The sequence below is a fragment of the Pelophylax lessonae genome, assembly GCF_965119305.1.
Source record: "Pelophylax lessonae genome assembly, chromosome: 2".
Lineage (NCBI taxonomy): Eukaryota > Metazoa > Chordata > Amphibia > Anura > Ranidae > Pelophylax > Pelophylax lessonae.
The window spans coordinates 514,985,880-515,013,649 of record NC_138769.1 but is presented as its reverse complement, the minus strand read 5'-3'; the positions used below and the strand labels follow the sequence as shown (position 1 = coordinate 515,013,649).

Below are 27,770 nucleotides of genomic sequence, written 5' to 3'. Positions count from 1 at the left end.
CCCAAATGACCCGGATCAAAAGTATTGCTCCCTTTAACATCAATGACCGCTTGAAGTCTTTTGTTGTATTTGTGGATGAGGCTTTTTATCTTCTCAGATGGTAAAGATGCCCATTCTCCCTGGCAAAAAGCCTCCAGTTCCTGTAAATTCTTGGGCTGTCTTGCATGAACTGCGCGATTTGAGATCTCCCCAGAGTGGCTCAATGATATTGAGGTCAGGAGACTGAGATGGCCACTCCAGAACCTTCACTTTATTCTGCTGTAGCCAATGACCGGTCGACTTGGCCTTGTGTTTTTAGGATCATTGTCATGTTGGGAATGTCCAAGTACATCCCATGCACAGCTTCCGGGCTGATGAATAGAAATTTCTCCTGTCGTCTGTCCAGGACAGCACAGGAGATATAGGCTCCACCTCCGGAGACAGGAAACACAAAGGATCAGGTGAATAAAGGGGCGGACACCCACCATCTTCCCCAGTCTTTTGTGTTTCCTCCCCGGAGGAGGAGGCAGGTGTGGAGCTCTGCTGTACCTGTCCTAGGAAAGGAGGTCAGCGATGGGGGCCCCCGGTGGCCGGTGAGGCTGTATCCGGCGCATCTCCTCCTGGAGCCCGGGGAGGGCTATGTCCACTGCCCGCAGCGATGTTCCGAGGGCTTCCGACGGGCAGTGGGCGCTTGCGCAGGCCTCGAGTTCCGGCCTTTGGAGCGCATCGGAGGAGGGCGGGGCTTCCGGCGCATCACTTCCGGTTCCGGCTCTCACAGCGGTGATGACGCCGGAACCATGGCGGTTTATTTAAACTGCTGAAACCGCTACAGGTCGGCGAGGCTTCCCTGTGCAAGAACGCAGCGGCGGGATGTTACAGGAGGAAGAGGCCTCTCTCATGGAGACTGCAGGACCCAGCGGTGGTGGCGCCATCCCAGCTCAGGTAGGTGTCACAGGGGTAGGCTACCTACTAAGCTGGGAGAGGGGGGGGTGAGTACAGGGACCCTCAGAATGCTGTGATTCCCCTGTTTGCTTTACTCTCCCCCCCCCCCCCCCCCCTCAAAGCTGAGTCCGGGCTAATGAGCCTAGGAACTCTGGCTTAGCTTCTCTGGCAGGGGGGAGGGGGTGGCTATTATAGTTTATCCCCCTCCTTGTTTTTTTCTGTTAAGGGTCTCACTATTTCCTTGTTTTTTCCCCTCTTCTCGTCTTCAGGCTCAGCCCAAAGACACAGAGAAACATTCAGGGAAGAAAAGATGCCCGGCCTGTGCTGCTAAGTTTAAGGAGGGCTGGAGTAAACCCCTTTGTAAACCCTGTATAGACAAATTGGTCTATAAGGAGTCAACAGGGGCATGCAAGGAGTTAATCGCAGGAGTCCAAAAGGAGATGAAAGCGATTAACTCTATGCTGACTAACATAGAGATCCCCAAACAGCCAGCAGAAGCCCCCCTAGTTTCAGCCCCAGAGGAGGGTTTAGAAACTTAGGTAGAGGACTCAGATTCCCTTGAAGAGCTTAGTCAGGCAGCTTCTTCCAGGGAGGTCCTTGAGTTGGGGACTAAATCGCCTAGGTATAAGTTATCACTGAGGAAGTTGATGCTTTACTAGGAGTGATTTATGAGACCTTAGAAATTAAGGAAGAGCAGGTCTCTCTGTCCCTACATGACAAAATGTACCAAACCCTGAAAGAAGCTCAGTCTAGGGTATTTCCGGTACATGACACTTTGTCAGACTCCATTAAAAAGGAGTGGGTGGAGCCTGAAAAGAAGCTGTTTTTCCCAAAGAGCTTAAAGAGGAGGTTTCCCTTTAACGAGGACCCCTCTTCTATTTGGAACAAGGTTCCCAAGCTGGATGCGGCCTTCTCACAATGCGCCAAATCTACGGACCTGGCCTTTGAGGATATGGGTGTCCTTAAAGAGCCTATGGATAAGAGAATAGAGATTCTCCTTAAAAGGTCATGGGAGGCAGTTATGGCTAACCTAAAACCAGCTATGGCCACAACAGTGGTGGCCAGAAATCTGGAGGTTTGGCTGGACCAACTTAAAGCCCATCTGGAAGGAGGGACTTCCCGTAAAGAAATTCTGGATTCCGTTCCTATGCTGTCAAAAGCGTCCGGGTATATGGCAGATGCTTCGGCAGAATCGGTCAAGTTGTCCGCCAGAACTGCAGCCCTGGTGAACTCTTCACGTAGGGCCTTGTGGTTGAAGTCATGGTCAGGGGACTTAGCGTCCAAGACAAAGCTTTGTGGTATCCCCTTTGAAGGGGACCTCTTATTCGGCCCAGACCTAGAGAAAGTCCTGGACTGAACAGCTGACAGGAAGAAAGCTTTTCCGTCAAAGCCCAAGAAAGCTCCAGAGCGACGTTTTTTTCGTCCCCAAAGGCCACAAGGGCAAACTTCCAAAATGCCAGCCACGAAAAAGCAGTGGGGGAGAGGACAACAAAAAGGTATTCTCTTTTCCTCTCCTAAAAAAAACCTCTAAACCCCAATGACCGGGTCCCGGTGGGGGGAAGGTTGGGTCAATTCCTCCCACAGTGGGAAAGCGTGACCCAAAACAGGTTCATATTGAGGATTATCAAGGAAGGTTATCAGATTCAGTTCCAGAGTATCCCACCCGCGAGAACAGTTCTGACCTCCCCTCCCAAAGATCCCCTAAAGGCGTCGGCACTGTTGTCGCAAATTGGCGACCTGGTGGACCAGAAAGTTCTTGTTCCAGTGCCCCAGGAAGAAACAAACATGGGTTTCTACTCGCACGTCTTTGTGGTGAAAAAGCCATCGGGGAGTTTTCGACTAATCCTGAACCTAAAACCTCTGAACAGATGGGTGACCTACAAAAAATTCCGGATGGAAACCATCTTTACGGTGAAAGCAATGCTCCCCCCAAATTGCTTTATGGCTTCCCTGGATCTAAGGGATGCCTATCTTCATATCCCGATTCACGAGAAGTCTCAAAAACTTTTAAGAATAGCGATAAGATGGGGGAGTGCTGTTCGCCATCTGCAGTTCAGAGCCCTGCCATTCGGACTGAGTTCTTCTCCCAGGATTTTCACCAAAGTCCTGGCAGAAGCACTGGCTCCCTTAAGACTAAGGGGAATCTCGGTCATTCCGTATCTGGACGACCTTTTATTTTTTGCCCATTCTTTTCCCCAGTTACAGGAAGACTTGCGGGTGGCCACCCGGTTCTTGGAGGACCTGGGTTGGTTAATCAACAAGGACAAATCCAATCTGATCCCAACACAAGAGTTGTGCTATCTGGGGTACAGGATAAATTCAATAGAGCAGAAAGTTTTTCTCACTCTAGAAAAGGGGGAAAAGGTAAAGGCGACAGCAGCCGCCCTGCAATCCAACATGGCACTGTCCATCAGGACAGCTATGTCAGGCCTAGGGTTCCTCGCAGCAACAATCCCAGCTGTTCCTTGGGCAAGGGCCCACTTTCGGTGTCTCCAAGCCAACATCCTGAGAGTTTGGGACGGGAGACAACAATCCCTGGACAAGACCATCCGTTTATCTCCAAAAGCCAAGCAATCGCTCTGGTGGTGGAGAAAAGAAGAGAACCTCTGGGGGGCCTTCAGTGGTCCTTCCCAGTATCTGTCCAGTTAACTACGGACGCCAGTACCTGGGGCTGGGGAGCCCATTGGGGAACAAGGATGGCTCAGGGAGCATGGTCCAGAAGGGAATCTCCGGAATCGGCCAATTGGAGAGAACTACGGGCAATCTGGGAAGCCCTAAGAGTGTTCTCCAAGGACCTGAACGGACACCATGTACAAGTCCTATCGGACAACGTGGTGGCGGTCGCTTATGTCAACAAACAAGGAGGGACTCGGTGCCCATCCCTGATGCAGCTGACAAAGAACCTTTTTTCCTGGGCAGAAGTAAACCTGAGCTCTATTTCCGCAGTCCACCTAAGGGGTGTGGACAACGAGATGGCAGACTTTCTAAGTCGCCATCAGGTATCGGAAGCAGAGTGGTCCCTAAACAGGGAAGTCTTCCAGTTGGTGACCCAGAGATGGGGCGTTCCAGACATAGATCTGTTCGCCAGCAGGACGAACAACCAAGTACCAAGGTACTTTTCCCTAGAGAAAGGCGGAGGAGCCATAGGGCTGGATGCCTTAGCTCAGGAATGGACGTCTCAGCTGAGTTATGCCTTTCCCCCGTTCAAGTTGATTCCTCTTGTTTTAAGGAAGTTCATCCAGGAGGATACCACCTTAATCCTGATAGCCCCGTTTTGGCCAAACAGGCCTTGGTTTTCATCCCTGAGGTGTCTAGCAGTGGGTCCTCCCCTCATGTTACCAGAGAGGGAAGACCTGCTATCTCAGGGGCCGATACAACTGCCAAAGATTCAGAGAATGAAGTTGGCAGCCTGGTATCTGAAGAAAGTCTTTTGAAGTCAAAAGGACTTTCAGATAAGGTGATCCGCACAATTCTTTCTAGTAGAAAGGTCACCCAGGCAATTTATTTTAAGTATTGGAAAATTTTTTGTTCTTGGTTAAAAACCGATAATGGGGAGGTCGGTATTCCAGCCATTCTTGAATTTCTGCAGGAAGGTGCAGACAAGGGACTGGCCGTTAGCACTTTAACCACTTGCCGACCGCCGCACGACTATCTACGTGGGCGGTCAGCCCCTCACAGGCAAAGTGACGTAGGGCTACGTCACTAGCTTGTGAGGGTCTAGGGAGCGAGCGAGCGCGCGCCGCCGGAGGCGCGCTCCCGCTCGGTCACGGACCCCCCCGCGCGTGTGACCGGCGGACCCGATCGCCGCCGGCCACTCTGCGATCGGCGGGGGAGAGGGAGAAAGTCAGGCAGCTTGTGTAAACAAGCTGCCTGTCATTCTCCTCTCTGTATGAGAGATGATCACATGGATCTACTATGTAGATCCGTTGATCACTCTGCATACAGTTGAAGCCACAGCCAATCACAGTTAGAATCACGCCCCTAGGGACACACACAGCCCCTCCCTCTCAAATAAAGTTAACCCCTTCACTACCAGTGTATTTTTACAGTAACAGTGCATATATATAGCACTGATTACTGTAGAAATGTCACTGGTAACCCCAAAAGTGTCAAAAATGTCAGTCAAGGGTCCGATCTGTCCGCCGCAATGTCGCAGTACCGCAAAAAAAATCGCAGATCGCCGCCATTACGCGTTAAAAAAAAAAACAACAAAAATGACAAAAATCTTTCCCTTTGTTAGTAAACGCAATAACTTTTGCGCAAACCAATCAAAATACGCTTTTTTGCGATTTTTTTTTTTTTTTTTTTTTTTTTTTTTTTTTTACCAAACATAGGTAGCATAAAACAAATTGGCCGAAAATATTAAAAAATTTTTGATTTTTACATTTTTTTTGGGGGGAATTTCATATAAAAAAAAGGGAAAAATATTGCTATTTTTACAAAATTTACGCTCTTTTTTTGTTTATAGCGCGTGATCAAAAAATCGCACAGGTGATCAAATACCGCCAAAAGAAAGCTCTGTTTGTGGGAAAAAAAGGACGGCAAATTCGTTTTGGTACAGCGTCGCACGACCGCGCAATTGTCCGTTAAAGTCACGCAGTGCCGAATCGCAAAATACCCTCTGGTCGTTTAGCAGCCAAATCCTCCGGGGCTTAAGTGGTTAAAAGTGCAAGTAGCGGCATTATCAGTGTTTCTGGAAAGATCCCTGGCTTTAGAACCTTTTAGTGGTGAGGTTCTTCAAGGGACTATCCAGAATTAGACCAGTTCCATTTAAGGTTCTTCCTAAAATGGGACTTGTCAATAGTACTACAGGGTTGGATAAAACTTTCGCAGGATGTAGACCTGTCGTTAAAGTATATTACCCTTAAGACAGCCTTTCTGGTAGCAATTTCTACAGCCAGGCGCATTAGTGAGCTTCAGGCGCTTTCAGTTAGGGAACCTTTTCTTCAAATTTTTGAAGACAGGTTGGTCGTACGTACAGATCCAGGATTCCTACCTAAAGTGGCTTCCAGGTTCCACAGGGCCCAAGAAATGGTGTTACCATCCTTCTGTTCCTCCCCTTCCAATCCAAAGGAAGCAGAGTTTCATCTTTTAGATGTCAGGGCTTGTGTGTTAAGCTATCTAGAGTTGTCTAAGAGCTTTAGAAAATCCAATGCTTTAGTTGTAGTGCATTCAGGGAAAAATAAGGGGCAGCAGGCTTCAACAAATACTATAGCCAGGTGGATTAAACAGGCGATAGTAGAAGCTTATAGAAGTTTAGATAAAGAGTGCCCTTTTTCTCTGTTGGCCCACTCCACGAGGGCATTATCTGCTTCTTGGGCGGAGCGGGCTGGGGCGACACCAGAACAAATTTGCAAAGCAGCCACCTGGTCTAGCTTCTCGACATTCATCAAGCACTACAGACTGGACCTTCTCTCTGCGCAAGATCAAGCGTTTGGAAGGAAGGTCCTCCAGGCGGTAGTCCCACCCTAATCTGGTAAGTTCTCGTTGATCTCTCCTGTGCTGTCCTGGACAGACGACTGGAGAAAAACCAGAGTTAGACTTACCGGTAACTCTGTTTCTAGGAGTCGTCCAGGACAGCAGGGATTCCCTCCCTATAATGCTGTTTTTAACCATGGGCGAGTGTTTTTTTGTCTTGTTACAGATGCCATGTCCGGGGAGTTCTCGGATAAAGACTGGGGAAGATGGTGGGTGTCCGCCCCTTTATTCACCTGATTTTGTGTTTCCTGTCTCCGGAGGTGGAGCCTATATCTCCTGTGCTGTCCTGGACGACTCCTAGAAACAGAGTTACCGGTAAGTCTAACTCTGGTTTTTTACTCTGGTAATTTTTGATAAAATGCTGCCTTCATCTTTCCATCAGTTTGGACCAAATATCCTGTGCCTTTGTAGCTCGAACATCCCCAAAACATCAGCGATCCCCCCTCTCATGTTTCAGTAGGAATGGTGTACCTTTTTCATCATAGGCCTTGTTGACTCCCCTCCAAATTGAGCTTTTTGGCCACAACCATAAACGCTACATTTTGGTCTCGTCACTCCAAATGACTTTGTGCCAGAAGATTTGAGGCTTGTCTCTGTGCTGTTTGGTGTATTGTAAGCGGGATACTTTGTGGCATTTGCATAGTAATGGCTTTCTTCCGGTGACTCGACCATGCTGCCCATCTTTCTTAAAGTGCCTCCTTATTGTGCATCTTGAAACAGCCACACCACATGTTTTCAGAGTCCTGTATTTCACCTGAAGTTATTTGTGGGCTTTTCTTTGCATCCCGAACAATTTTCCTGGCAGTTGTGGCTGAAATTTCTAATTGGTCTACCTGACCGTGGTTTTGTTTTACAGAACCCCCCCCCCCCCTTATTTTGGGCTTCTTGATTAAAGTTTGAACACTGCTGATATCTTTTTATATCCCTTTCCTGTTTTTACAGTTCAAATACAATTTCCTGCAGATCCTGTGACAGTTGTTTTGCTTTCCCTATGACTCAGAATCCAGAGACGTCAGTGAAGCACTGGATGAAAGATGCAAGGGTCTGTCAGGAGTCCAGAAACTCATTGACTTTTTATTCTCTCTCTCTCTCTCTCTCTCTCTCTCTCTCGCGCGCACACACACACACACACACACACACACACGTCCACAGGTGAGGATGGTTACCTTTAATAGCCATTCAAACCCCTTTGTGTCAACTCGTATGCATGTTATCAGGCCAAAATTACCAGGGTATGTTAACTTTTTTGATCAGCTTCATTTCGGTAGTTTCTGTTGTCCTTATGATTTAAAAAGCGTAAACACAGTTGATAATGGCTTCATGTAGTAAGAAGAGAAAGGCGGCACCTCCAGCAATAAAGGAAAATTATATTTTATTGTAGAATCATAGGTCCAAAACCCGACATACAGGAATACACACTACTCAGCAAATGGGTTTTCACACAAAGTGCTTGATCATTGTGTGAAACCGTTTGCTGAGTAGTGTGTATTCCTGTATGTCGGGTTTTGGACCTATGATTACAATAAAATAGCATTTTCCTTTATTGCTGGAGGTGCCGCCTTTCTCTTCTTACTACATGGATCTCTCAGGTTACGGACCTTAGCGAGCACCCAGCTTCAGGATTACCACAGCCCTTCCTGGGATCACTAATTGCAGGCAGCCTTGGAGCGGTGTACACCCTTTTCTTTAATAAATGGCTTCAGCCAAACACTAACCATGAGTGAAAGTTTTTGTGTTCTTCATATTCTTGGAAAAATTGCCAAGAAATCATACATTTGTCCAGGGTATGTAAACTTATGAGCACAACTGTATGTATGAATAGGCGTGGAATTTAGATTGTAAACGCCTTGAGGGCAGGGACTCATTTGAAAGTACAATAATATATACACTGGAAAGTATAAGCACAACACTTTTGTTTTTTGCCCCCATTTTTCATGAGCTGAACTCAAAGATCGAAGACTTTTTCTATGTACACAAAAGGCCTATTTCTCTCATATTGTTCTCAAATCTGTCTAAATCTGTGTTAGTGAGCACTTCTCCTTTTGCAGAAATAATCCATCCACCTCACAGGTGTGGCATATCAAGATGCTGATTAGACAGCATGATTATTGCACAGGTGTGCCCTAGGCTGGCCACAATAAAGGCCGCTCTAAAATGTGCAGTCTTACTGTATTGGGGGGGGTCTGAAAACCGGTCAGTATCTGGGGTGACCACCATTTGCCTCACGCAGTGCAACACATTTTCTTCACATAGTTGATCAGGTTGTTGATTGTGGCTTGTGGAATGTTGGTCCACTACTCTTCAATGGCTTTGCAAGTTGCTGAATATTGGCAGCACCTGGAACACGATGTTGTATTCGCTGATCCAGAGCATCCCAAACAGGCTCAATGGGTGACATGTCCAGTGAGTATGCTGGCCATGCAAGAACTGGGATGTTTTCAGCTTCCAGGAATTGTGTAGTTCCTTGCAACATGGGGCCGTGCATTATCCTGCTGCAACATGAAAAAGTCTTAGATTTTTTAGTTCAGCTCATGAAAAATGGGGGCAAAAATAAGTGTTGCGTTTTTTATAATTTTGTTGTATTTGCCTAAATTGATAAAGAAATTTGATATACATTTTTTTTTTTTTTTGTGTTTTTATAGTGCAAAAAATAAACTGCAGAGGTGATACAATACCACCAAAAGAGCTCTATTTGTGGGGGGGGGGGGGGGATTAATTTTATTTGGGTACAGCGTTGCATGACCACGCAATTGTCAAAGTAACGCAGTGCCGTATTGCAAAAAATGGCCTGACCAATCTTCTCTTGCTGAAGCGGTTAAAAAAAAAAAATCTTGCCCAAAATATACTGACCATAACCACCTAGCTCAAGCCTTGAGATATAAATAAATATATATAATTTTTTTATTTTTTTTTTCTCACTCGCAGTCTCTCTGCAAGGAAAGGGAGATGCAATGTAGGGTAACTTACTTTTAAGAGCAGTAATGAGTATTTGGAACTGGTGTACTTGTACACTATGTTCTGTTTTCTTTTGAAATTTATAGAGCCTTGCATTTTCCTCAATGAAGGCAAAGCATTCTCTAGATAAGGTGGAGATTGATATCACTTCTCTACCCTTTTGTCCAATCAGAGATCACTTTGTATTCCATTGAGCACATTACCTTGGGTAGCGTGGATACTACTGCGATTTACTGCTTTCACAGAGGGTGGTAAAGTATGGCATATGGCCTCATTGTAAGTATGCAAAATACATTCTCCTGGGAGTTCAGCTTTAGTATGGCTCGTGACCTATTGACTTATTTTTGGATTATCTTCTAAATGTGTTTTCTATTTTATCCACTTTTAATTTTTGCTATGCATTGGTTGCATTTTTTATCGCCTTTTCTTAGGTGTCAATCTCCACTACGAATCACCTCTTAGGAGAGACCAAACTGTTTCCACTGGAAAAAGTACAGGTAAATGACAGATAATTAGCCATGACAGGCTGTGTTTTGGTTGTTTTTTTTTTTTTTTTTTGGAAGGTAGAGTTTGACTCATCCCTCTATCTTTATGGCCTCTGTGCACAGGTATGATGGAACCCGGTCACTAAACCTTGAAGCCTAGTGGAAGCCGTATGTTCCTCGAATCCTGCTGTTGTATCCCCAGTTTGCCCGTGTGGGACAGCAGGGCCTCTCAGGACCTTAACTGTGGTTTTGGCTTTGTGTGTAGTGATCCTATTGTTTTCTTGCATTGCTTGGCTCTTTCCCTAAGGAATTAACTTGCGGGACTCCTGCTGAAGCACTATTGTTTGGATGGTTGGCATTGGGAAGGGGAGCTGTGCCATATTTAAATGTGGAGCTTTATTGATCTTCTATTGGGACTGTATTGGCTTTCTGACCCTAATATTCCTGCATTTTTCCCGAAATTAAAGAAGAACTTCATTTCTCTTTCGTTTATCGACGGACGCTGCTCTCCATTATTCAGAACCAAAAGATTAATTTGGTCCCTACAGGAGTAGGACACTAGGCAGAAAGACTTGGCTACACATGCTGGCGGTTGATGGGCTTCGTGGCTGGGGGGGGCACGGACTGCTGATGATGGTCCCGTGCCCAGGTCCCCCCTCTCCACGATAGCTGGTTGGTGTCATCCCGCATGCAGCTGCCGTTTTGCCATAGTCTGTGCCATTTCTTTGGGACCCATGTGTTTCAAATGGCCGGCGGCCATGTTTGGATGGTCTAGCGTGCTGGTAGTGGCGGCCATGACAGTGGAGCCTCTGGGTGGCAATTTTGGCTGTGGGAGATCCTCCTTTTTCCCCTGGTGTTGACTCCTGGGTTTTCCTTTCCCTTGGACGCCACACGTGGAGCTGAGCTATTTCTGGTGCAGCCTGGTTCCACTCTGGTGGGGTGGTAAGTCTGGTGGGGTCCCTCTCTCTACTGCAGATTGTGGGATGCTCTGCTTGATGGTGAACCGGTGGGGATGTCCCATAACAGTGCTAGACACTTTGTGGTGGGTTCCCCTTTTTGCTTATGGAGTCTCAGGAGCATGTTTCCCCACCTGAACCCCCTCTCGGAGGCTGCAGGTCCCTCGGGGTCCCAACCACCCATTGATGCATGGACGGTGATCCTGGAGTCCTTTGTTTCCTGGGTGGAGGGGGCCTTTGGCGGCTGGCTAGGAAAAAGCATCCCCTGCCTCATCTGTCTTGTCAGATCCTGAATCTGACCTAGCCACCATGGACATGGCCCACCCTGCGGGTTTTGCAGCCAAGCTCCCTGATTTATCAGATAGGTAGGATGATTCCTCCACATATGTGGCTGTGCACGAGAAGGTGTTAGTTGACACACTGATTACATCTGTGCAGGAAACTTTAAAAATGGAGTATGCAGCTGAGAGTGCGGCAGAGGTGCCGATCCCCTTTGGCACCCACAAGCCGTCTCGCACGGCAAAAGGGTTTCTTTATCCCTCCTATTTTGACAAGTTTGTCTATAAAGATTGGGAGCGACCAAAATGCCCCTTTGTGGGTTCCTGAACCCTTTGAATTGAGGTACCCTTTTTGAGAAGTAGACTTTCCCACCAGTGGTGGATCCCTGTCTCCAGGTTGAAAAAGTCAACCATGATTCCGGTAGAGGAATCTCTGGCTTTTAAAGACCCGGCTGGCAGGAAGGTGAAGTCTGTGGCCCCTAATATGTTCACTATTGCTGGCTCAGCGCTTAGGCAAGCCCTGGCCATTGCCCCAGTGTTGCAAACGCTAACTGAATGGACAAAACCTTTGTGCCGTGACCTAGAGGGTGAGCAGATTCCTCTGCTTTTGCTGAATTGGCGGACCAGTTGGTCCAGGGGCTGCAGTTAAGTCTGCGATGCCTCCTTTGGACGCAGCTCCCCTGATTTCTAAGCTATCTGTTTCGGCAGTGGTGCTTAGGCATCTATTGTGGCTTAAAGTGGATCTTCACGGCATCTGAGCACAACAAACCAAAAATGCTATTTCTATTGAATACAAAAAGCTTTACCAGTCCATGTGCAGATCCTGAACTTGTTTCCAGGCTGGGGATACCTTAAGATATGGCTGAAGGTGATAGATATATGGTGGGGCGTGGCAGCTCTCCTAACCCTCCATTGGGACATGGGAAAACAACTGTATAGAAAACAAAACAAAGGACAGAGCGCACAACCGCCCTAGCATAACAGTTTTATTAAAATTAAATAAAGCCATAAAATGTTACTCACAAGCGTGTGTAAAGTCATGCAGAGCAAGTCAAACCCGGATGTTCCCTGGACAGAGACTCTCCTTCAGGTCCCGCCAGCCAGCCGCTCGTACTGCACTAGCTGGCAGCCTCCTACACCCGGAAGGAATGAATCCTTCCGCCTCGAGGGAGCTGTGGGATGTGCGCCTGCACCCAGTCCAGCCGTCGCCGCACACACAAGGCAGAAGAGGAACGGACAGCCGCTCAGAGAGCACACTGGTTCGATTGCACAGAGGAGAGGTCCCCTGACATGATACAAATGTGGTTGCTTAGGACAACGTGTTTCTGAGGCGTGGCTTCCTTCAGGTCTCACCCCCCCCCCCCCCCCCACTGGTACCCTCACACCTATATACAAAAGTGACTGCCCCTCATATATTCTTAAAGGGTAACAGACACAATAAACCATTATCAGGGGCAACCAATAGGAGCAAGAGTATACAAACATATATAACTAGTTACAAAAAATATATATAAAATGTATATATGAATTCTCATTATAAAATTGCAGTTTTTGAACATGATGGGTTCCTTTTTAGATGTAGACTCAAGAGGTGCATGGCTTGTATATGTACACTGCCCCCGTGTACTCTGAGCGGCGGTACGTTCTCTTCTGCCTTGCGTGTGCGGCGACGGCTGGACCGTGCGTAGGCGCACATCACACAGCTCCCTCGAGGTGGAAGGATTCATTCCGGATGTCACGGTTGTAGGAGGCTGCCAGCAAGTGCAGTATGAGAGGCTGGCTGGCGGGACCTGAAGGAGAGTCTGTCCAGGGAACATCAGGGATTGACTTGCTCTGCATGACTTTTACACACGCCTGTGAGTAACATTTTTATGGCTTTGTTTAATTTGAATAAAACGGTTTTATGCTAGGGAGCTTGTGCGCTCTGTCCTTTGTTTTCTATTCATTTTTATTATTCAAAGCTAACTTCCCCCATTCATACATGTCTCTGTGCTTTATTTTGCTGAGAAATTGCTTTGAAAATCGCTCCCTAGCATTTCTGGCCATGGCCATCTTGAATAAGGGTACATGATTCATGTAACGTTTACTTCCTGCCCTTAGCTTAAGTATGCATACAAGAGAGTGTGCTTGGCTGAGAAAACCCCATCCCCGCCTGAAGATTCTTGGGATGCATGACATGATTTGCCTAGGCAAGAACCCAGGAAGTAACTGAAGAAATGTAAAAAAAAATGTTTTAAACAAGTAAATATAATACACATAAAGTGCACATAATGTACTTTCCTATCGATTTACTAAGGCTAGCAGCATGAGGATTAGAAATATCAATGTTGATTGGGAGAGTGAAGTTCCAAAGTAAGTGTTGGTCTGCAGACCTGACTTCTAATAAAGCTCTGACTGATTTACCCTTTCAAGGTGATCGCCTGTTTTGAGGCTACCCTGGCTGACTTTAAGAGTCTCACAGGGGGTAAGAGTACCTTTTTTCTTCCACAGTCTGGGAAGGGAAGAGAACCACAGACAAGGCTCCTTTAGCATGAATGTGCGCCCTCACTTGTGCCCGGGGTGGGGGGGGATGTCTTTGCTGGTTTCCGGGCCCATGGACCTCCTTGGTAAATTACAAATGGGTCCACGAAGTGATACTGTTCTGGTATCAGAACGGTTTTAAGGGGTGTTTTTTTTATTTTTTATTTTTTTCACCTGTTCACGGTCCCAAAGGAGGAGAGCAAGGTATGTCCGATCCTAGACCTCAAGGCCCTGAACTGCTGCGGGTACAGAAGTTCAGAATGGAGTCCATTCGCGTGGTGGTGGCGGCATCCCTACCTCCAGGGGGACTTTCTTGCTTCTATCAATATCAAGGATGCTTACCTGCACATTTCAATCTGTGCCCGACACCAGCGCTTCCCCTGTTTTGTTGTGGGACAGGAGCACAATCAGTCAGTGGCGTTACCCTTTGGTCCCGCCTCTGCTCCCGACATTCCTTGGAGACTGCCTCTGAGGGAGGATCTACTGTCCCAAGGGCCGATCTTCCATCCTGCTATTAGTCAATGGCTTTGATGGCCTGGCTGTTAAAAGCCAGGTGTTAAAGGATAAAGGTTTGCCTGGGTTGGAGATTCTGACCTTGCTAAAGGCTAGGAAGTCTACCACAAGGAAGACCTGCCATCGTACGTGGAAAGCGTACAATCGTGGTGTCTATTGGAGTTAACCCTCCTTTTTTTCAGTGGCTCGGATTTTCACCTTCCTTCAACGAGGTGTCGAGTAGAAATTAGAAGTCAGTTTGCATTGAGTACCATCAAGGGCCAGGTGTCGGCCTTGGCAGTTTTTTTTTTTTTTTTCTTCTGGCAGTCAGAGGCGGGTAATGTCACAAAACCTCTGACTGCCAATTTCAGGATGCTTTGTGTTCAATGATAGAATACATTGCTCTCTGAGCACCGCTGCGGTAGACTTCTGTGTTCTGGGTACGCGTCAGGAAGTCTTGGCTCGCACCTGGAACACAGTGCTGTATGCTTTATGTAGCCGCAGCTACATACAACTTCTACCACACAACCAGCGTCCTCACAGGCTAGTGAGGGACCCAGTTTGGCCCAAACGAACTATGTAAAGTGCGTGCGTGGAAAAATTGAGTTCTTAGGTACACAAAGGCAGTGCATTTGCAAACTTTCTTTCAAAATGTAAATTAACATATTGGTCCCTATTGATGCAGTCCCCACATGCCTGTTACTGGTGCTATTAAGGGGCCAGCGCAACCACTCTAGTGTGGTAAGTTCCAAAAAATTTATTTAAAATGGATTAAAAAGTGTATAGTTACAAAGGAAAATCAAAGAACCAAACGAAAAACAGGTGGAGGATGAGCCTGTGGTATCAACAGTCCCATGCACATGCAGCTGGATGTATAAGATGCTATAGACACAGAACCTGGATTGCTGTGCTGCCGGCTGCTGTATGGATAATTGCTCGGACTGCCCGGCTTGTGCAATGTGCCTCTTTCGCATGTCTTGCGACACTGTACCGAAATAAAATTGATTGTCTTTTTTTTTTTTTCCCCCAACAAATAGAGCTTTCTTTGGTGGTATTTGATCACCTATGTATTTTTTTTTTTTTTTGGGGCCTTAGCTCCCCTAATTTTTGGCCTGTTCTTAACACCCCTGATGTGGTAGGTTTCAGGTCACGGCGGCCAGGAAGCCATAAGGGACTTAGCTGGACCCCGCATGCAAGAGCGGAGACAACCTGTAATCCTGCCAATTGGTGTTGAATCCTGTGGGCTGTGATTTCCAGTGTACAGTTTACAAGTTGAACTAACTGCCAGGGTGCTATACATGTCCAGGGCAGTGAACCTTCAGGAGGAGCAGTTAAGGTCCCTGAAAGCCTTTTTGGGGCATTCCTGCCATAATGGGTGAAGAGTGGGCCTGCAGGTCCTGCTAAATGTATTGGTGAGTATCTCCGTGCTCAGTGGAGCTGGTGGCAGCCCTTCCCCCTGGGTGTTCCTAGTGCATCAGGGCTGTCTTCTTCTTCCTTTTCTTTTTTTTTTTTTTTTTCTAGGCTGGAGCGCTACATCACTGTAATGGTGTTAAATAGGCATTGACCAGTGCAGATACATCATCGCATAGTTCCCTTGGACAAGCAGTATGTGTTTGTAGCTCCTGCAGCTCTGTACAGCAAGTGATTCTGCTGTTAGGATACAGAACCTGCACAACACAGCACAGGGGTGCAGCAGGTATCTGGGGGCATTTAGAAAGTGTATACTGTGATCTTAGCTGGGTGGGTGTTCCTGCTTGGTATAAATGGCCTTCCTACCACAAACAAGCCATGGCCTCATGCAGATGGGGTGCGGGGTTGGTGGATTAATTGGGACAGGGGGATTTGGGGTTAGGAACCCATCAGGTAGGGACTACCCCCCCCCCCCCCCTAAACAGTTTGCCCTGCAATGGCTGTTCCAAAGGATTAGATTAGCTCTGAACCTCTGCCCTTATCTGGTTATTTACATTGTGCACCTCTTCTCCCTTTGTGTCAAGGGAGAACTTTTTCTGTAATTTCTGGTGAGATTAACTCTCAGGCGTACTCGATAGCTTGAAACACCTGGCTGGGATGCAAACATGGACAACTCTCCTTCCCCCCCCCCCTCCTCCCCTTTTGGTGGGTGGATGAGGTTTTAGAGCAGGGGGTCTCAAACTGTTGCGGAACTACAAGTCCCATCATGCCTCTGCCTGTGGTAGTCATGCTTGTAACTGTCAGCCTTGCAATGCCTAATGGGAATTGTAGTTCTGCAACAGCTGGAGGGCCACCAGTTTGAGACCCCTGCTTTAGAGGCACATCCTCACAATGAGCAAGAGGAAAAGGGAGCTTTTCAGGATCAGATATAACCTGTAGAAGAGTCCTGTCAGGAGTAATCTTGAGGTATCCTATACAGAAGGCTGCAGAGAGCGTCCTAACATACATGGTATACGCTAACTTGAAATTACTGCTTCTGGAATCTTTTCCAAAGGTTACTGGATTTGGGTCCTGGCAGCTGCCAAAAATCCAAATCTTTTCAGGCACACCTTGCAGGATATGATGTATGCCAATTGGGCTCACTCGGAGAAGGTGTTTTCACCCCAAAATGGTTGGTTTAGCAGTATCCTATGGTAGAGTAATTCTGCTAGAGGTGTTGATCTGTTGGCGCTACTATTTTATACTAGACTAAGACTGCCCTCTTTAAGGCATCCTTCTCTCTGGTAAGGGCAGCTTTGCAGCCGAAGGTGGTTGCAGTGGGGGGGGGGGGGGGTATGCTAACTCCTTCAAATTTGGGTAATGTGTATGCACTGTTCCAAAGAATCAGAACCAGGGGATCCTGTCACCTGGCAGTTACTGGAAAATTTTCCCAGAGCCTTGACTTTCCCAGCGAATGCCTTGTAACATTCGATGCAGGAGCATTCATGGGTGGGCATCGTTGTACTGGTTGGGGGAACTTCTCTGTTAGAAGCAAAGCAATAGGCTGCCCTTTGAGGGCGAATGTATGCTTGTACTAGGGATTGACCGATTATCGGCAAAGCTGACTATCGTAGGGCCGATATTCACTTTTCCCGATCTAACAGTATCGGCTCTGGAACTTGCCGATATTACCGATATTGTCGTGACGTCATTGCATATGTTGCGCCTCCATGCACTGGGCCTAACCGTCGGGACTAGTCGGGAGTGTAACACAGCCATACAGACACCCACCCACAGCAGCCCGGTGCCAGCCAGCTAGCCATAGGTCAGGCACTGTACCAGCCAGCCACCCAGACGCCCTGTATCAGCCAGCCACCCGCCACAGGGTGCCAGCCAGCCATCTGAAAGAACTGGATGCTGCAAAAAAGACAATGTCCAAAAAGACAACGGACAGAAGAGAAACTTCATCGTGGTCGAATGAATGCCATTTTCAGTGTTTTATTGGGGCCCCGTGCAGAGGATTCTTCTGAATCTGCAATAATGACCCTGGATGATTAACTTCATCTCTATTTTGAAGGAACCAGTAAGTGACCTAAGAAGTGGCGACACTCTTCAGTGGTGGAAAGAAAATGAGGCACGCTACAAAAGACTTGCTTCTCATGCTAGAAGATACCTTTCTGCTCTTCGTTCCTCTGTACCAAGTGAGCGTGTTTTTAGTGAAGTGGCAGCAATATATGAAAAAAAACAGAAGCTGTTTAACTGGTGAACATGCTGAAACGTTATGCTTTCTGCACTATATTATTCTACTTAGCTGGAAGTATTGAAAGTGAGTAGTACTAGTGTCCAGTCCACTGTCTTTTGCACTGCAGCCACTAGATTTAATCATTGCAGACAGTGAGTGCACTACTGCAGCAGTGTATGTACATTTTGTTTTGGGGAAACCTGTAGTTATTTTCCCAGCCCTTTATTTTTCACAATTATCTACAGTTGTCTACTCTTTTAGGACTCGTTCGTTCTCATGATGTGAAACTGATGTACCTGCAAGTGAAAGCTGTGCGGTTTTCCTATCAGTTTTCATGCAGGTAAGGTGTGAAGAATGAGCCTTTAATGTTAATAAACCAACATTAACATGTTCAGTACCAGATTTGTGTCAAAAAATATTTTATTTTTTTTTCAAAACTTTAAATGTACAAAATATCGGCCGATGCCAATACTTTGTGACCAAAATATCGGAATCGGCTCTGAAAAAAACCATATCGGTCTATCCCTAGTTTGTACCATCCTTGGATGCCTTTATCCAGAAGGTGACTATGGTGGAAAAGCATATTCTTGCCCCTAAAGGCAAAGGTGTCAGGTCAAAAATCGATGTTGCCTATTTGAATTCAAGAAGAGTTCCTTTCATAAGCAACAAGCCAAGTCCCTGTTCTTCAAGAACTGGCTCCACAAGTCTTTTTGGTCTAGAGGCAAGTCCTCTTCACAGTGAAGAAGCACCATCCCACGCAGAGGTGGGTCTGTTTGCCATTGCAACTGCCTGGACACAGGAAGTCGGATGACCGAGACAATAGCAAGGTTTGCAGAGGTTATAAGCAGAGTTTTGCTGCTTTCCTTCTACACACTTTATTTTCAGAGTGAATGGAATAGTGTTTTTCTCTGCAGCACTGGAAAGGCTGCTGTCCCAGGTGGTATCTACACCCTTCCTGGAGGGGGAGAAGTCTCACAGCTTCTATATCAACTTTGTTTACGGTTCCTGAAGACATCTGGTCTGTTCTAGACCTTAAGGTCCCAAAAAGTTATTGAAAGTACAGGAAATTATGATGTAATCCATCCATTCTTTTCTTGGAAGTACACAAAGGGACATCTGTTCCCCCCCCCCCCCCCACCTCCTGTTCTTATGCTCCACTCCTAAAGGGGAAGTTCCACTTTATGCCCTCCTTCCTGTCTCCCCCTCCACTTGTTCTTTTGGAACTTTTCTTTGGGGGGGGGGGGGGGGGGGGCTAGAAGACTCCACCAAAAGCTCTTCAGGCACTGTGTTCCATGTAAAGCACTTTCCAAACTCCGTATAGAATGACCCTGTAGCACTTTCCAGGTCCTAAGACGTTCACTTGCCCTGTCTCTAAAGACTCACTCACTCTCTGAGTAGGCCAATATGGCTGAGCACTGGGAGCTTCCGTATATACTTGGGTCACTGGGTGCCTTTTTATTTAAATTTCTACTTTTGCTAGTTTCTGTAAAATGCTTTGCTTGGTGTCCGTTAAGGGGGAAAGGTGGCACCCCTCAGTTTATGATCATGCTGAGTTAATACTGGTTTGCTACAAAACCAAAGAGTTTTGGTAGTAGGAGAGGCTATCATGGGCTTGCCTACAGTGTAGTTTGTGTGTGTGTGTGTGTGTGTGTGTGTGTGTGTGTGTGTGTGCTTTTTTTTTTTTTTTTTTTTTTTTTTTTTTTTTTTTTGTGTCCTTGATTTACTGTGTTTTTGAATTTATTTATATTTTTTCCCCCTCTTCAGTTGCTTGTCAGACACAGCTGTCATTACCAATTGACTTCAATCTGGAGCGAGTACTAGGTGAGTACTGATGCGTTTCTCCAAAGGCAGATTATTTCTCTGCATCCAGGACTCCATTAGGTTTTCCCTTAGGCTTGGGCTGCATGCACACCAGCAGTTAGGGCCAGTGCAAATTGTAGTGACAGGAATCTTCTGATTCCTGCTGCCGCTCTCAGCGGCTATATGTGGCCGCTGGCCCTGTTGACTAGGGACAGGTCGCTGGCAACTGCAGCTATTTGTAGCTCTGCACAGCCAGCGATTACCTGTGGTGATTGCTGCTGGGCACACCACCAGAGATCACTGCAGTTAAACGTTGGCTATGTACAGAGCCGCAAATAGTTGCTGCCGCCGGCGACCTGTCATTATAGTGACCGGGACTGGTGACTGCACCAAGCCGCACCAGGAATCAAAATTCCTGCTGCTACGATTTGCACCGCGTCTAATCGCTGGTGTGCATATAGTCATACTGTCATACTGGAAACTGTTTCGCTAGGCAGTGAAAATCTGCAACAGTAATACAGACAGCAAAAAAACTGACCGTTGTCACTGCGACGGTAAAGGAAGCGATGGGGAATCTCTAACAGAGACCTGAAAAGCAGTGCAAACTCAACAGGGGTTCTTATTATTCTCCTGTTTTATCAAAACCTAATTGTTTTTGATGGCAAGATGTGCACTTTTAAACAAGTGTTTTTTTTTTTTTTCTCTCTCTTCCCCCCCCCCCCCTTTTTTTTTTTTTAAAAGGTATGTACTTTAAAGCAGAAGAGCATGCAGATCAATCCCAGGAAAGCTTAAGCAACTCTTCACTTCGAAGAAAGCTGTTTTTGGACGGACAAGTCAGTGAATCAGAGTGTTCTTCACCCGCCTCTCCGCCACCAGGCACATATGATGCTCCTCCAGCCTCCCTGGGAGTTCTCTGCTCCATAGATCTGTCTCCTGTCAGATGCAGAAGCCCTATGCAAACTCCCAATTCGGTAATTCTCTGTTCACACCATTTCTGTAATTAAAGGGACCAGATCATTTTATTTCAACAAAAATCTTCAACTTGAGATTACTGCTGAATGCTGCCATTTTGGATGTGACATGAGCAGATTAGTTACAGCTTTTTTTTTTTTTTTTTTTGTGACAGTCTCTCAGCATCTTTTTATCCTGCACCATTTTAGCTGGCCATACATGGATAAAAATTGGGCCGGTTCAGAAGGAAATTTCCCGCTCGTGAGTAGCTGATCTATTGATCAACTCCTCCCAAACTGGACTGTCAGTATGATTTTAACTCGATTAGCACCTGCAGACAATTGGCTGAAATGCTGATCAGTGTATTAAGGCAGTGGGAGGAGTCCTGCTGGCAGAATACAATAGCATACCTCCAATATGTGACTGTAGGAATTGCCTAATGATCTATCTACAGCCAGCTTTATTCACAGCAAAGGCGCAGTATAATTTTCACCGCTCCAAAATATACACAATTGATTGTGGGTTTTGTTTTTTTGCAATTACATTAAGGGTTCATTCACCTGGCTGTTCATGGCTGCACATAGCCCAGATCAGCCTATTTCTGTGGCTGGTATGGCCAGGCATTGACTTTTAGCTGTGAATACAAAGGGATGACCTGCCTGAATGGGAAAAAAAACAATTTTGGCAAACCGTTCACGTGGATGTAATTTCAGCTTTAGGTTAAAAACAGTTGGATACAACTAATTTATTCTAACCTTTCATCCAATTTTAAAGGGACAGTTTTCTTCAAGTCCAATTCAAGGTGGACGAAGAGCTTACAGTCTTGGGAGCATTGCAAGCCCCATGTACTTTGAAAAGTCACCCCCAAGAGGCTTGTCGCCAGCATTCTCTCCAATATCAACAGATGTAGGAAAGACACCAATGGCCGGTAAGTATGTGATTAGGTTGGAAATGTAAATGCTGCTTATCCACTTCTGGACCGGAAGGTTTTCCCCCTTAATGACCAGGCCATTTTTTGCAATTCCACACTTAGTTAGTTTTAACTGACAATTGCACGGTTATGCAAAGCTGTACACAAATAAAATTGATGTCCTTTTTTCCCACAAATAGAGCTTTATTTTGATCACCTGTGCATTTGTGTGCGCTATAAACCAAAAAGCGCGTCAATTCTGGAAAAAAAAACAACTTTTTTACTTTCTACTATAAAACATTCCCACTAAATGAAAAAAAAATTAACAATCACATTTTTATTTTATTTTATATCATTTTAGGCCAATTTGTATTCTCATAGTTTGTTTAAGAATGGGGGGGGGGGGGGGGGTAGTGCATTTAGCCTTGTAAGTGCCATACTTTTTTTTTAAGAATATGATTACTACTTCGTCTTTGTTTAGTTAGCTACATCATCGTCAAGTACTGTAGACTAAAAAATATCTTGACGTTGATAAATACACTTTTTTTTTTTTTTCCTCTCAAATAGAATGTTGCTGTGAAATGTGATCCCTTAACTTTTTTTGTGTAGTCTCTCCCACAAAAATCAAATTTTAGACCTATCCAGGCATCGACCACAAAAGAAGAAAGCCAAATGTAGTGTTATGTAATTGCATGTTTGGCACCTATGCTGAGATGAACAAATTTACTACATTTCTGTACACCTCACCTTCCTCCAAATTTAAAGAGCCTTTATTGTTCAAGGAACGCTTTGGTTAGCTTTATGTGATGAGTTCCTGACCTGGAACAAATATTTCAGGTCTATTAGTCGTGGTTTTCAGACTTTTATAGGTAATTTAGTTCCCAAGCTTTGAAGCCAGAATTAGGGTGGACAGCCCTACAATACGATATGTAGCTTTACTAAAAATTTGGCAGTGCTAGCTGCTCCATTTCTTTCAACTGTTGTGTCTGCTTTGGGCCTTGTGTAATTGAAAGAAAATATTATATCTGTAACTCTTTATTACAGAAAAGAAGAAGTTATCATTCCTTTCCCCAGATACCCTCTCCTCTTCAAATTCCATGGTCAATTCATGTGCAAGAAGCCCTTTAATTGAAGGATGTTCTCCAATCAAGAGTGTGTTTGGCAGGAGTTCCCATGTTTGCAGGGACAGTGCACAGTTTCGGACTGCTGTACCATTCTCAATTGAACATCTGGAGGAGGAGAAAGAAAACTCTCCTCCTAAACATGTCTCATCACCTGATGGCAGTATTGTTATACAGTTACATAACCTGGATACATCTTTTCCTGAAGCACACACCATGGACCTGCTGACCACTGTACAATCGAGAATATGTAAAGAAACAGAAAATGACTTGAAAGACAATGATACTGTAGAAATGGTGGATCCTGTGGAACTTGAAGATGATCAAATTTGGGTTAAAGCTGCTACAGTGACAGGCAACACTCCAGTGACTAGTTTTATGACTGGGAATACATTTAGTGTTGAGACTTCTCACATGTGCATGTCCCCTTTAGCGGAGAGCAGTGTCATTCCTTGTGACAGCAGCATTCAGGTAAAAATCCTCCTCCTCCTCCTATGAGGAACCAGAGGAAATAAAACTACCTGCTTTACTCTAAAGTCTAGTCCTTTGGGTCAACTCTCAGGTCTGGACTTCTGGGTTGTCGCATGGCTGTTTTTAACTTTTTTTAAATTAATATTATTAGTACTTTCAGATCTATGAAGACCTGAGCGAGAACTGAACAGACTTGATAAGCATCCATGCTTACATGTTTATGGGGAAAAATGATTATTTAAAGCCCACCTGTGGGCTGGAAGGGGAAAACAAAACCCTTGCAGTGGTTAAATACTCGTCCACAGGGAGGTGAAAAGACTGGGAATGATTTACTGAATCTGGAGAGTGCAAAAGCTGGTGCAGCTGTGCATGGTAGCCAATCTGCTTCTAACTTCAGCTTGTTTATAGTGGTTGTGACCCCCAAAAAAATCCTGTTCCTTTTTAAGGCATGATCTATAGCACAGTGCTTGTGCCGTGTAAATTGTCCCCTCTTATGTTGTAATATACCTGATTGATCCTGCCTGTTCCTGTGCCCTCCCCCCTTTATGCTGACCATGGCTGCTGATCCATGATACCGTGGTCAGTTTATGCGCCCCTGTCATCCCGCTCTCTGCTCAGTCTGTCCTTTTCCCCCCTCCCACCACTATTCAGCTGCAATATGCAGCAAAAATACTTGTATCCCCTCTGGATTATGCAGAAATTAACTATAGTTTGTGTGTGTGTGGTGTTTTTCATAAAAAAAAAAAAAAAGGCTAAATACCTTTTCCCACACCACTGCTGTGCAGTCACGTGACTTTCCTCTGCTGGCTGATGTCACAGGGGAATCCTCAGCCCCCCTCGCTGATTTACATAGATTAGGGAAGAAGAGCAGAGGGAGGCCCAGTCACTGCACAGCTGTGGTGTGAGAAAAGGTATTTGGCCTTTTTTGCTTTAAAAAACAAACCAAAAAACACACTATAGTTAATGCCTGCATAATCCAGAGGGGGTGTATTTGATGGATGGAATGTGGCTTTACAAACACTTTAAGTTTTAACAAAAAAGAGAAAAACCTCGAAGCTGATTGTTTTTTCTATGCAGATTTTGCACTCTCCAGTTTTAGGCTGGCCATACATGTCCAACTTTTGTTATACAATTTTCTGTCAGATCTACCACAAACCACATAATGTGAGGTCAAAGCTAAACAACGCATTCACTTGTATCCAATTGGGCAGGCCTTCGTACTACATATTTCAAGAAAATCTGACAGAAAACTGAAAGAAAAATTGTATCATGTATGGCCAGCCTTGGTAAATCAGTGTCCTTGTTTTGCTCGCCACCTGCTCCAGTGATTGCCTCCTCTTCCTCCAGTGCTCTGGGCTGTAGGCGGTCCCTCTGAATCCTCTTGTACAGTGCAGGGCTATTTAACCTTATTGAACAGTTAGCCTGACTAAAATCCTTTACCAAGAAAATCTGTATGGATCTTATAACCCTGAGAATTTGATTAAATCTCAATTCAAAGCTCTGACATGCACCCTAACATATCACTTGCAGCAGAGAGGCATGGGAGAGCGTTTTGATGGATTGGTGTTAATGATCAGGGTGGGCAGGATTTCTTCTGAATAGAGCAATTTTACCAGAGAGAGACAATCTAGAGAAATCTGGGGATCTCCCTTTGTAGCGGTGCTATCAATAGGTGCTCAGATATTATGGTATTTAAGTGTATCCACACCTAAACCAAATGTTTATATATTTAAAGCAGAAGTACAGCCTAATACCTTAAATTCCCCCTTGCGATCATTCTTGTGAGCGGAGTTCAGCCTTATGTGTCAAAATGAAAAAAATCCCAGTTTCTCTTTCGTTCACTGACGGACACAGCTCCATATCTTGACTCTTGGGTTTATGCTGCTCTCCATAGGAGTAGGACACTAGACGGAGAAAAGTTTGACTATGCCCATAGGGCAGTCCCGGGGGGTATACTTCCCACTTCCTGCTATAGTGCATCAGTTGTGTTTTTTTTTTTTTTTTTTTTGTGCCTAGTCAGGAGTAAGGACCTAGTTCCCTGCCGAGATCTCTGGTCCTAGAATTTTGTTCCTTTTTTTTTTTTTTTTAAAATATAATTTTTTTTTCTTTTTCCGTTTCTGTGAGAACTACAATTGGTTCCTGTGAGAACTACAATCAACTGCCGGACTGGGTGACACACTGGATATCCTAGATCCTTAGTCTTCCAGTCTGGCCAGCAAGCGCAACCCGACCTTCGCTACGAGATGGGTTTGCCGCGACACAGCCCCACTGGACAGGGGCTAGCCAGTGAGTTAAATGCCTGGCGAGGTCGCATAGCCCTCCCATTCACCCACATCTAGCTCCCCCCCGGGAAAGCCATGCCTACTCTTATGTTTTGAGGGTGTCGAGCGGGGGCGTGCTGCCGGCTATGCAAAACATGGTTTTCTGGGGGGGATGGTTTGGGTGGGGGTCCCTGGCGGGGTCCCCCCTTACTGTCCAAATGTACTACCTGTGGGTCCCGGGAGCTGCTTGTACGCCGCGTGGTGCCGCCATTTTGCCGTGGATGGTTGCCGGATATCTCTGCGGCCATGTTTGCGTAGTCCGTCGGCCATTTTCTCATAGTTTTCCTTTGTTTTTACAGGCGGCCATATTTTTGAGGTCTATGGAGCAGGGAATCGGCGGTGGACCTCTAGTGGCAGTTCCTTGAACTTCCTCTTTTCTGATCGCCGCAGGACATTCGGCCTGACACACTGGCTTTTCATCTGAGTGAGGGGTGGTGAGTTCTTTTGGGTGCTAAACGGCTCCCTATTTCTACTATAGTGGTATTTGGTGCGCTGGGACTTGTGGTACCGCTGGTTCAGCAGTGGGGGCTTTTAACAGCAATTTTTACTTTGCTCACAAGAAGATGGTAGTCAAGAGAAAACGGTGGTCTGCTGTTGTTAACCCATGGAGTCCTTGGAACACGTGTCACCCTCTGACCCCCTCTGGGGCTGTGGGGTCCCAGTCTGCCTTGTCTGCTATGACGGCAGTCGCTAGTGTCCAAGGTAGATATAGCCCTCAAAAATAGGACGAGCAACAAGCGTTCTGCGCCTTCACCTCTTTCTCCTCAGATTCTGAGGTTCATTTGGCCGCCACTGACGCGAGTCAGCCTACTGAGTCTATTTCCATGCACCCCAAGTGCTCTGATAGTGAGGATGATTCCTCTTCCACTACAGCCACACATGAAAAGGTGCTGGTGGATGCACTGATTGTGTCATTGCGGGAAACTTTAAAATCGGAAGACACAGCTGCTGCGTCGGATTCGCAGGTACAATTTGGTACCCGCAGAACCGCCAAAGCAGCAAAGGTATTCCCCTTTCCCACCGATTTCGACAATGTTGCAAGTCAGTGGGGTTCCCCAAAACGCATTGCCTTTTGAAGAGTCCCTGTTAAAGAAACTGAAGTGCCACTTGTAGTGGACTCTCAAATTTCCAGGTTGAATAAAGCCACCCTGCTCCCGATGGAGGACTCTCCATCCTTTAAGGACCCTTTTGACAAGAGCCGAATCTCTTTTCCGATACCTTTTTTACCATGGCCGGTTCCATTCTGCAGCCGGTATTTTCCATAACCTTGGTTTCCCAATCCTTAACGGAATGGGCCAAGCACTGTGCTAGGCTATGGAAGGGGGGATAGTCCCTTCCTGATTTGGTGGAGCTGGCGGACCAGTTGGTCCAGTGGTTGCAGTAGATCTGTGATGCCTCTCTGGATGTGGCCCCCTTAGCCTGCAGGGTGTCCGTGACAGCAGTGACTCTCCGATGCATGTTATGGTTGAAATGCTGGTCTGCGGACCAAGCTTCCAAGAAGGTATTGACGGATCTCCCCTTTGTGGGAGACTGCTTGTTCGGAGTTTCTATGGAAGATATCATTAAGGGTCTTAATGGAGGGAAGAGTACTCTTCTTCCACAGACTACCAAGAGCAAAGGGTCCCATTGCAAACGTGGCCCTTTGTTCTCTGCCCATAAGCGGTCCCTTTCATTCTTCGGAATCTAAGGACCAGGGATCAAAATCTGCACGTAACCCCGCAGCAGGTTCCAAGAGGCCCTGGCAAGTCGAGAGCGGGTTCCTCCAGGATCGCAGACAAATCCACTTCTGCCTGAAGGGGCACCCTCACCCGTGTCTGGGGTGGGGGGGGACGTCTTCGATTCTTTCTGGATCCGTGGACCTTATTGATTCAAGACAAATGGGTCCACGAGTTGGTTTGGTCCGGTTACAAGATCAAGTTTTAGTCCTTGCCCTCCGGCAAGGTTCTTCCCTTCCAACCTGCGTTTGTCCCCAGATCGCCTGCGAGGCTTTCTGGGGGCGGTACAGGACCTGTTTTCACAGCTGTCATTGTACCTGTTCCAGAATCGGAACGCTTTCAGGGGTTTTATTCAAACCTATTTACTGTTCCCAGGAAGGAAGGCAAGGTCCGTCCAGTCCTGGACCTCAAGGCCTTGAACCGCTTTGTGCGAGTTCAGAAATTTTTTCGAATGGAGTCCATTTGCACAGTGATGGCATCCCTTCATCAAGGGGATTTCCTGGTCTCTATCGATATCAAGGATGCTTACCTTCATATCCCAATATATGTTGGGCATCAGCATTTCCTTCAATTTACCGTGGGCAAGGAGCACTATCCATTCGTGGCGTTACCTTTTTGGTCTCACCTCAGTTCCCCGGGTGTTCACAAATGTTTTGGCTCTGGTGTTAGCATTGTTAAGGCAGAAGGGCATTGCAGTACTGGGGTACTTGGACGATCTCCTGCGTAGTCTCTAAATGCCTTGACACAGTCTGAGCATTTCTGTGC

General features: G+C 46.2%; 1 protein-coding gene across 1 annotated transcript in view; it reads left to right on the top strand.

Moving 5' to 3' along the window:
* The window catches only part of BORA (BORA aurora kinase A activator), a 68,659-nt gene that overhangs the window by 18,688 nt on the left and 22,201 nt on the right, over positions 1 to 27,770 (top strand). Inside the window, exons 5-9 of the mRNA XM_082248345.1 lie at positions 9,786 to 9,851; positions 19,481 to 19,537; positions 20,258 to 20,487; positions 21,242 to 21,395; positions 22,422 to 22,969. Coding sequence (XP_082104471.1) covers positions 9,786 to 9,851; positions 19,481 to 19,537; positions 20,258 to 20,487; positions 21,242 to 21,395; positions 22,422 to 22,969 — 1,055 coding nt within the window. The remainder of the gene's footprint in view (positions 1 to 9,785; positions 9,852 to 19,480; positions 19,538 to 20,257; positions 20,488 to 21,241; positions 21,396 to 22,421; positions 22,970 to 27,770) is intronic.